The sequence below is a fragment of the Rana temporaria genome, chromosome 5 (assembly GCF_905171775.1).
Source record: "Rana temporaria chromosome 5, aRanTem1.1, whole genome shotgun sequence".
Lineage (NCBI taxonomy): Eukaryota > Metazoa > Chordata > Amphibia > Anura > Ranidae > Rana > Rana temporaria.
The window spans coordinates 276,426,431-276,437,490 of NC_053493.1; the positions used below are offsets into that span (position 1 = coordinate 276,426,431).

Consider the following 11,060-nt stretch of genomic DNA (forward strand, 5'->3'; position numbering starts at 1 on the left):
CAGTCTTAAGTCCGCTCTCTGCTGATGTGACCAAGATCAGTCCAGGCACTGCATCATCTCCACTCGAAGTCTGGATCTGCCAGGTGCCTGGACTGATGGCAATCTTAGCCTCTCAGCTAGTACATGAGACGGCTTCTCCCTGCCCCTCCACAGCTCAGTGCGTAGAGGAGCAGAGCGGGAGAGCTGCTGATTGACAGTCAGCAGCTCTCCACTGGGGGAGCATCGAGAACCGAACCAACGGTGGTGTTCGATCGCTCAGTTCTCAGTGAAGAGGCCCCCGGGAGACCTATGCTGCATCCACCTAGGTAAGTATGATTCTGAAAAAAAAAAAACAGGATTCCCATACCTCCTATTCTCCTTTAAGGCAATTCACATAAAAAAAGACTGCGCCTGTATGAGCTTCTAATAACTTTTGGTTTGCGCATAGCTTAGTAAATAAGTGGTGTTAACATTGAATACTCAATCATGCGCAACGGAAATATTTGAAAAAAAAGATTTTAGCTTGTTCATAATTGTATGACTGTAGTAAACAAAGCTTAACTTTATTCACTAAGCTAAGTGAGCTTTCACATTGCAAAATGCAAATACACCATAAAAAATGAGTATGCTCTATTCATGTATTAAATTAGGACCAGTGTCTTTTTATAAATATTTTTTTTTGGCCAAAGCACTCAAGCAAAAAAAGATCATTAGTAGGTAGATTCACAAAGAGTTAGGCCGGCTTATCAGTAGAAAAGCCGACCTAACTCTGAATCTACGCCAGCGTTTGTTTAAGTGTATTCTCAAACAGACATACACTTAAACAAAGCTAAGATAGGCCGGCTTGCGCCGTTCTATCTTAGCTTGCAATGTTTCTGTTGTTCGCTAGATGGCGCTTCCATTGCGGTCGACGTAGATAATGTAAATGAGGGGATACGCCGATTCACAAACGTACGCCAGGCCTACACCGTCGCATTACGTCGTTTCCGTAAGGGATAGGCCGCCTAAAGTTATTCCACCTATGAGGTGGAATAACAATGTTAAGTATGGCCGCCGTTCCCGCCGCGAGGTTCGAATTTTTTACGTTGTTTGCGCAAGTTGTCCGCGAATCAAGATTTACGTACACGTCGAAATCAATAGGCCCGTACGGCCTACTTAGCCGCAATGCGCACTGGGAAATGTAGTCGCCCGGCGCATGCACAGTGTCTAAAAACGTCAAAAAACGTGAGGTCAAGCCTCATTTCCATACAACACGCCCCCCTCCAAGTTATTTGAATTAGGCGCCCTTACGCCCGCTCGTTTTAGTCTACACCGCCGTAGATTAGCAGGTAAGTAGATTGTAAATCATTACTAGCCTAACTAATTTATGGCGGTGTAGCCTAAAAAGGCTAGGCTAGGCTGCCCTAAAGTTAGGGCATTGTGTGTGAATCTACCTACATATCTCAAGTTAGAGTCCTTTTTTAATTTTTGGGAGAATGCTTAATGCTTTGGCTGAAAACCAACACTGATTATTAGCATCGGTTTCTATGAATGTTGGCATGAATTTTTCTGTGGACTCTTTTTGTGAAAACATGGTTTTCAAGATGGTTAGTGCTACTGTCACATTTGCTGCAGTATTTCTGATGTTTTTGGCCACAATCCTTAAGCCCTGTACACACGGGCCGATTGTCAGTAGATGTCAGTTAAAAAAAAAATGCAGCTGACATTTGGCTGGTGTGCATGTTCGACCGACTTCGATCAGCGCTGGGTTGAACATAAAAAAAAAAAAAAAGTGTACCAGGCATTAGTGTTTGACAGTATTGGCAAGTTATTTTGGGTTTCTGGCCACTATTCTTCTTTACTGATAGGATCTTGCCATTTTTTTTATTTTTTATGCAATCATAAGCATGACAGCAGTTTCTTTTGAAAACCAAACAATTTGCCTGCTATGATTACAGCTAAAGACCCACTAAAATGGGCACCACTGATCTGTCCTGTTTTAAAATTTGAGAAGTCACCAATTCTACTGACCACTCATACCAACCACTATACAACATGACATGTAATATGCTGGTATAGAACTTGGTACACGCTGACAAAAATTATAAACCAAAGATAATCAGTAAGTAAGAGTAAGTATTTTAAAAATGCTAGTTTTCATATTTGGCAAAACATTGGTAATAGATTACAGAATTAAATAATGTTCTGCATCTTGGAAGAGTCCAGATTCAGTTGCTCTATGGCATGTTATGCGCATTGGTGTGCTGCCCAAATTCACCTTTTTTACTTCATCGGTCTCGTAGCATACCACATTGTGGAATATTATTTAAAAAAAAAAATAATTGATGAGTTAGGCAACAAATTCTAATGAATAAGCTGCCTTAAATGAAGCGACATACATTTTTTTGTGTTAACATGCAAACTGACTTTGAAAGGAGGAAAATAGAAAACAAAATATAATAAACTCTCCAATTCTTACCAGCGTGAAGATAGGCTAAATCTGGATTCTCAATGTCAGTATGTTGTTCTTTCAGATGGTTTCGAAACTCCATAGGTGAATTTGTTCCATAGGTACACTTGGGACAATTGTACATTTTCACTCCTTCATGCTTGCCAGTGTGCAAAATATGTTTGCGAACATTTTCAGCACAATTAGACCTAGGGCAACAAAATATTATGTTCATCATTATTACATAAGAATAACAGAGGTCTTAGCCCAAACATTTTTGATCCTATTCCCAGCTGAAATTCTGACAGATGGAGCCTGACTGGTTGACAGGAGTAACACAGGCACTATTTTGGTACCTCTGGTGTATATTCAATCTAAAAGCTCATAACATGCAATACATAAAACATAAATGTTGCAACAATTATGCAACACTCCAAGTAAAAAATTACACTTAGAAAAATATGAACATTTTCAATTGGAAACAATGGATATTTCAACAGCTTGTATGAACACAGAAGAACATGACAAGAATATATGTGCTACGATCTTAAGGGTTTCCTATTTTGTGTTCTGGTCTTTTAATGCCAAATGTGCCAAAACAGTAATGCTAGAATTTAATAAGGGTGGCAAGAAGCTGTTTTTGTTTTCTTATCTAAACAACAAAGAACAAAAAAAAAATATATATATATATATATTTTTTACGATGCATCCACTACAAAATGAACCACATATCAATATGAAAGGTCCACCTAATCCAGGGTGACATCACAGACCGTGCATTTTCATACATGTCAGTACTTATTATTTGCATGGTAAGCACCCATCATTTTGTTTTATTAAAGTTACTTTAAAATATTTGCTTATAACCTGTGCCTAAAGAAAAGCAAGATGAAAAGGGTTTTTGGAACATTTCTTTGTTGCTAGTATCTGTTGTTCCTTAATGACTAGTTCACAGTCAAGAAGAAGCAGGTGGTCATTTTTCTGTGTCAAGCAAAACAAAAAAGTTTTAAGAAATGGCAGTCTCCCAGAGTAATGTCTGGCAGTATCAAATTCAAACAAAAACGTTCTCCCAGAAACAGTTGATAACATAAGATTGGCACATTTTTATATTTATGTATTTCTGCTATATAGAATTGTTTTGCCATACACCAGTTCAAGATTCAACGATCAAAACAAACACATATTGGGCAAAACTTCTGTTTAATATCATTTTTGCAGTCAACAAATAGTAAATGATACAAGATACTCCTTTTTAATGGTTAAGCATTAGTTTACACAGGAAAAAAAAAGGATTTTTGTACTCGCCGTAAAATCCATTTCTCTGAGTTCATGGACGGACACAGCAGCCTTTGACCTTAGGGTATTATATCCTTCCTTCCAGGAGAGATTAGGCAGAAAACAGCACTTTAAGTGTTCAAACACTTTCATCAGTACAGCTCCTCCCAGGGGGCGTGGTCCCCTGGGTATAACCCACACTCTGCCTCAGCAGCTCCAGTTCGTAACAAGCAGTACAAACAAAAGGAGGGGTGGGTGCTGTGTCCGTCCATGAACTCAGAGAAAAGGATTTTACGGTGAGTACAAAAATCCTATTTTCTCTTCCCTTCATGGACAGACACAGCAGCCTTTGACCTTAGGGACGTCCCCAAGCAGTGTCAAAAAATTTGAGGGGTGGGAAAACAACACAGCAAACCAAGCTACACCCCAAATAAAAACCGGAGTTTCTCAACGGAGGAACTCCAACCTTAAACTGTCGCCTGTAACACCTTGCGGCCGAAGGAGGCATCCGAAGATGCACTCACATTCATTCAAAATTTTGAGAAGGTGTGGATTAACGACCAGGTCGCTGCCTTACACACCTATAACACAGAGGCTTGATGACGGAAAGCCCAAGAGGCACCGATCGCCCTGGTCGAATGCGCCATAACCTGAAAGGGAGGTGCCCGCCCCTTCAGGGCATAGGCCTGAAGCACAACCTGTCTGATCCACCTAGAAATGGTGGCCGAAGAGACCGCCAGACCTTTTTTAGGACCATTCACCCAGACAAACAGTGAGTCCGACTTCCGGAACGGAGCCGTAGCAGATATGTACACCCGTAGGGCCCAAACCACATCCAGGGAATACAAAGTGGCCTCCTTCGGGTTTTTCTGCCGAGGACACAAGGATGGTAACACAATGTCCTCATTAATCTGAAAAGCCGAAACGACCTTTGGGAGAAAAGACGGCTGCAGCCGCAGCACCACCTTATCCTCATGAATGACCAAGTAGGGAGTCTTGCAGGACAAGGCCGCCAGTTCAGACACCCTTCTGACAGAGGTAATTGCTACCAGAAAAACCACCTTCTGTGACAGATTTAACAAAGGGATCGTCCGAATGTCCTCAAAGGGAGCTTTTTAAAGCACAGAGGGGACTAAATTCAGGTCCCATGGGGGCAGTGGCAGACGCACAGGAGGGGCCACATGCCGGACCCCCTGTACAAACGTACGCACCAAGGAGTGCGCCGCCAAGGGTCGCTGAAAGTAAACAGCTAGAGCCGAAATCTGACTCAACCGTACTCGAGGCGAAAGCCTGATCCACTCCACGCTGTAAGAACAGCAGCATCCGGGACACCACGTATGTACGGGAGTGGCAATTAATTTATTCACACCGAGATGTAGGCCTTATACGTACGATGGTAAATCTTTCGTGAAGTAGACTTCTCTGCACGCAGCATGGTAGAGACCACCGAGCCTGACAGGCCCTGGTCCTTCAGTACCTGGCTCTCAACAGCCACGCCATTAAAGCCAGCGACTGTAAAGCAGGGTGAAAGATCGGACCCTGCAACAGAAGATCTTCTCTCAGGGGTAGACGCCAAGGGACGTCTGCCACCAAACGCACCAGGTCCACGTACCAGGAGCGGCGCGGCCAATCTGGGGCGATCAGGATTGTTGGAATCCCTTCGGCTTCCACTCTGCACAGCAGGAGAGGAAGAAGCTTCAGAGGAGGGAAGGCGTAAATTAGGCGATACTGACCCCAAGGTGCCACCAACGCGTCTAAAGCTTCCGCCCACGGGTCCTTCGACCTGGCCACGAACCGTGGCACCTTCCGATTGAGATGGGACGCTAGAAGGTCCACGTCTGGAGTGCCCCACTTTTGGCACAGACTCTGAAACACCTTCGGGAGGAGTGACCACTCTCCTTGGTCTATTGTTTGGCGACTTAGGTAGTCGTCTCGCCAATTCTGTACTCCCGGAACGTACACGGCCGACAGAGCCGGAACAGACCTTTCGGCCCACCGAAGGATGTGCGCGACCTCCATTGCTGCAGCTGAGCTCCGTGTGCCTCCCTGATGATTGACGTACGCTACGGCCATGGCATTGTTGGACTGGATTCTGATCAATCAGTCCTGCAGCTCCAGGGACCACCTGGCAAGGCACGCTTGATTGCTCGGAGCTCCAGTACATTGATTGGAAGGCGGGACTCCTCCTGAGTCCAGCGCCCCTGGGCCGACTGAGTGCCCCAAACGCCCCCCCCAACCGGAGAGGCTGGCATCCGTCGTGACCACTGTCCAATGGCACGGCAGAAACGACTTCCCGGTCCGAAGCACCGGAGACGTCAGCCACCACACCAGGGAGGACTTGACCAGTTGACTCATCTGAATCTGGTAATCCAGAGATGAAGGGAGCTTGTCCCAACGTGACAGAATTTCCTTCTGCAGCACCCGGGTGTGGAATTGGGCATACGGAATTGCCTCCAAAGAGGCCACCATCAGACCCAGAACCCTCATGCATTATCAACGTGATGACCACTTCTGGGTCGACAACTGCTGCACCGCAGATTGCAGTGTCTGAAGTTTCTCTGTTGGGAGAAAAACTCTCACCTCCGCGGAATCCAGGACTAACCCCAGGTATTCCAGTTCGAGACGGAACCAACACTGACTTCTGGATATTCAGAAGCCAGCCGAACTCTCGGAGAGTCTGACACGTAATAGACACGTCCTCTTCTAATTCTGAGCTTGAGGAAGCTCTCAGGAGAAGGTCGTCCAGATATCCTACGATAGCGATCCCGCGCTGCCTCAGCAGGGCTAGGATCGGGGCGAGCACCTTGGTAAAAACCCGTGGTGCCGAGGCCAGGCCGAACTGGAGGGCCACAAATTGAAAATGGTCCTCCCCGATCGCAAAGCGCAGAAACCTCTGGTGCTTTGTGCATATGGGAACATGTAGGTATGCGTCCATGATATCCAAGGACGCCATAAAGTCCCCCTGATGGAGCGCTGCCACTACCGAGCGAATCGACTCCATCCTAAATTTTTGCACTTTGACAAAACAATTGAGGGCCTTGAGGTCCAGGATTGGACGGACCCCTTCTATCTTGGGAACTACAGATTGGAGTAAAACCCAAGAAACCGTTCCATCGAGGGAACTGGCACAATCACTCCCCTGACCAGAAGATCCTGGACAGCCCCTGACAGATCCTTCCGGCGATCCGGAGGAAGCTGGAGGTTGGAAGGAAAAAATCTGTTTGGTGGACAAGAGAGAAACTCTATCTTGTACCCCGAGGAAACTACTTCGCAAACCCAACGGTCGGAAAGAAGAGACCTCCACCAAGCCGCAAAATTCGCGAAGCCGGAACCCCACCCGAGACCCGGGCGGGGGCAGACCTTCATGCGGAAGCAGGTTTGTCCGCAGGCTTGTTAGGCTTGCGGTACCAGGTGCGCTTCTGCCCTGCAGCGGGGGTCTTAGCACCTTGAAAACCTTTTCCTGCCGCACTTTATGATGTCATCCAGGGACGCCCCAAAAAGCCGTTCACCCTTAAAGGGTAAATCCGCCAAGGCCTTCTTAGAGGACTGGTCCGCAGACCAACACTTCAGCCACACAAGGCGACGTAGTACCACCGCATAGGCGGAGGCCCTGGAGAGCAAAGGGAGCGTATCCAGGGCCGACTCACAGACAAACTTCAGACCCTGAACCAACTGTTCAGCCAGGTCCACACAGGTCTCGGAAGCACTCTGCGCCTTCAGCTCCTGTAGCAAGAACTTTGCCCGTTTGGTAAGTGTCTGCGACACCAGAGTCCGGGCCAAAACCGGTCTTACTGCCGAACCCAGAACTGTGAACATGGAGCAGGCCACAGCCTCCACTATCCTGTCTGCGGGGTCCTTAAAGGCAGGAGCCCCTTCCACAGGCAACGTGGTGGCTTTGCTCAATCTGGACACGGGAGGGTTCACTGACGGAGGAGAGACCCACTTTTTTAAAAAGTCCTTCTCAAAGGGATAACGGGTCTCAAAGTATTTAGGAACAGCAAAAACCTTCTGCGGCGTATCCCATTCCTTGTATAACAATTTGTCCAAATATGGAACGCAAGGAAACACTATTGCAGTGCGGGACCCAAAAGGGACCGGCACATTCGATGCCTCCGCCAAATCCTCAAGTTTCTGAGTATCTCGCACCGCAGAGATAAGAGCTTCAACAAATTCCTTATCATGCACTGACCCTGAAGCAGAGTCATCCTCACTGTCCGCGTGGGTTAAGCTTGCATCATCTGACATGACAGAACCAGAGCCAGACGCAATAGCAGGGCCTGATTCTGTGTCAGAGACACCCCCAGAAGCAGGCTCAGGGAGGGGGCGCTTTTTACCCCCCTTCTGGCCACTTGTCGCTTCATTCCTGGCGAGAAACGACTCAAGGACTGCCATCATAGCCTCTACAGAGGTGGCAGGGGCATTAAGGGTTAACTCAGGCATTGCTGGGGTAGAAGCTCCTGGTTCAGGCTCCATGTTGCCCCCACCGTTATGCCTCCCTAGCACTGCAAGGCAGAAAAACCCACCGGTCACCTCCCGGCTGCAAAATAGAAGGCAGGGAACCCCCAGGGAACTCACCACCCCACCTGGTTGCAGTGTGAGCTGAAGCGCTGAGAAGTGCTGGCTGCGCTGCGCTGTCCCTCAGGAAGCAATTTGCGGGCTTTTGCTGTGCTATTTCAGGCACAAAAGGCCAAGACTTTTCCAAGATGGCCGCTGTCTGAGGTAAAAAACACCATGTGGGCTACAAGAAAATGTCCGCCAAACTATGCAAACTGCATCCGTGGCAAAATGGCGGCCATACGCAGATTAAAAACACAGTGACACCGCAAAAACACACGGCCAGCACACACAGCAACTCCCCAAACACAAAAAAACAGCACCCCACAGCACACAGTCCCTGGTAGCGATAGAACCCCAGGAGGGCCCCCCCTTACAGCCGCCACCCAGTATGGGGAAGGAGGACGGACCCTCATTCAACCTCCCCAGGGAAGCACCAGCCATACCACCTTGCCAGGGCAAGGGGCCTACTTACCCGTCCTGCGACCACCGGCTGGAGGCATTCCGGACAGAACCAACATCCGCTAAACGGCATGGCTGTTGGCCAGACACACTGTGACACAACCGTTTTTAATGATCTAGAAAAAAACAACGTTTTTTTCAACCCGTTTATTGTTAAGCCGGCCTTGCCTACACACGAACATGAAAAAACAAATGCTCTAGCAAAGCGCGGTGACGTACAACAGGTACGACGACACTATAAAGGGGAAGTACCATTCGGATGGCGCCACCCTTGGGGTTGCTTTTGCTGATTTTGTGTTAATAAAACTTTGGTGAGAGACGATTCGCGCATTTCAGTCTGTTACAGCGTGATGAATGTGCCATCTCCATTACGAACGCTAGTTTTACCAGAACGAGCGCTCCCATCTCATAACTTGCTTCTGAGTATGCATGTTTTTTTCACGTCGTTAAAGCCCACACACGACCATTTTTTACGACGTTGAAAACGTCGTGAAAATTTAGAGCATGTTCTAAATTTTTAATGCCCATTTTTTTACGTCGTGAAAAATGCTCTGTAAAGTCCCACGTTCCTTGCTCCCCTCCTCTTGACCTAAATAGGGATGGAAATACATGACCTTATCAGGCCATGATTTAATTTAAAGTCCCCGGGGATGGAAATACATGACCTTATCAGGCCTCAACAGGCCATGGCTTCCTTAAAGTCCCTAACTAAAAACCTCCTCCACTTTACAGTAGGGGGAAGATACAAGACCAGTCACACTACACTACTAAGGAGAGAGAGCAGCAGTAATTGTTATTATTACAGGACACTCCTGAACAGAGGCAACATTTCATCATGTATTACTGCACTGATCTAGGGGACATACACAAAGCATACCAATATTAAAGAATACACTACTCTTGTATTTAGACAAAATTTGCTTATCCTGGAGTTAATCTTTAAAGGTCATTACTATTAACCACTTCCAAATCGCCCACCGTCATTATACATCGGTAATTTGAAGAGGAATACTGTTGTTAGGGCAGCAGCTAGCTGCCACAACCCCAGTATCATCTTCAAGAGTGGGCGGTCCACTTTCAGATAAAAAAGTGGTCTCTTAGGCGGATTCACCGCAAGATCACATTTATCAGCAGCAGGAGAGGGGCCCCCCTCCTGCCAATCTCCGGTGCCCTCCGCCAGTTACCGGAGCTGTCGGCAGAGGCGGAGGCGATCGGATTCTCTCACGTCAGTGGCCTGGAGACGAGTGAGGGGAATTTGGCCCCCCACCCGTCTCCATACCACTGCAGGGTGGAAGTGATGTCAAAAAGTCACTTCTGCCCAAAAGCCCTGAACCTCCTCTAACTCAAAACATGCAACCTGTAGAATTTGTTTAAACGTCGCCTATGGAGATTTTTAAGGGGAAAAGCTTGTCACCATTCCACGAGCAGGCAAAACTTTGAAGCCGTGACATGTTGGGTATCAATTCATTTGGCGTAACATTATCTTTCATAATATACAAAATTGTTTTTTCCAAAATACGTGTGCAAATACAGTGTGACAAAAAGCATGCTATGGTATGGAGTATCCATATCCAGCAGGAGACAGGACCCGATCGCCTCCGCTGCTACCGACGGGTCCGGTAAGCGGTGGAGGGCGTGGGAGAGCGACGGGAGGGGTGATCTCGTGGTGAATCCACCGCAGAGACTACATTATCGTAAACCGTACCGCCGCCTGAAAAGATGGATACCTGGGTTCCGGTAGCAGCTGCTGCCATAACCGAGATATCCCTTCTGTCCCTTTCTTGCCTGATATAAGTTTTTTTCGACTGCTAAACTGTCCTAGGCTTTTGTTGTATTTCTTGTTTCAAGATGCGCCAAATGTTTTCAATTTGTGAAAAGGTCTGGACAGGCCAGTTAAGCACTCTGGCTCTTCTACTACGAAGCCATGCTGTCAAAGATGCAGTATGTGGTTTAGCATTGTCTTGCTGAAATATGCAAGGCCTTCCATTAAAAATACATAGTCTGGATGAAAGCATATGCTGTTCTAAAAACTGGATATATAATTCAGCATTGATGGTGCCTTTCCAGATGTGCAAGCTGCCCATTCCATCAGAGATGCAGGCTTTTGAAATGAAGGCTGATAACAAGCTGGAAGGTCTCTCTCCTCTTAGTCTGGACGACATGGTGCCCACGGTCATTCGTCTGACCACAGAACAGTTTTCCACTTTGCAACAGACCATTTTAAATGACATTTGGCCTAGAAAAGACAAAAGCATTTTTGGATTGTGTTCCGATATGGCTTCTTCTTTGCATGATGGGGCTTTACCGTGCATTTTTGGATGGCATCGTGAACTGATTTTACACACAGAGATTTATGACAGTA

General features: G+C 46.8%; 1 protein-coding gene across 1 annotated transcript in view; it reads right to left on the minus strand.

Moving 5' to 3' along the window:
• Positions 1-11,060, minus strand: part of ZNF407 (zinc finger protein 407) — a 651,163-nt gene that overhangs the window by 171,545 nt on the left and 468,558 nt on the right. The window contains exon 9 of the mRNA XM_040353884.1: positions 2,438-2,616. Coding sequence (XP_040209818.1) covers positions 2,438-2,616 — 179 coding nt within the window. The remainder of the gene's footprint in view (positions 1-2,437; positions 2,617-11,060) is intronic.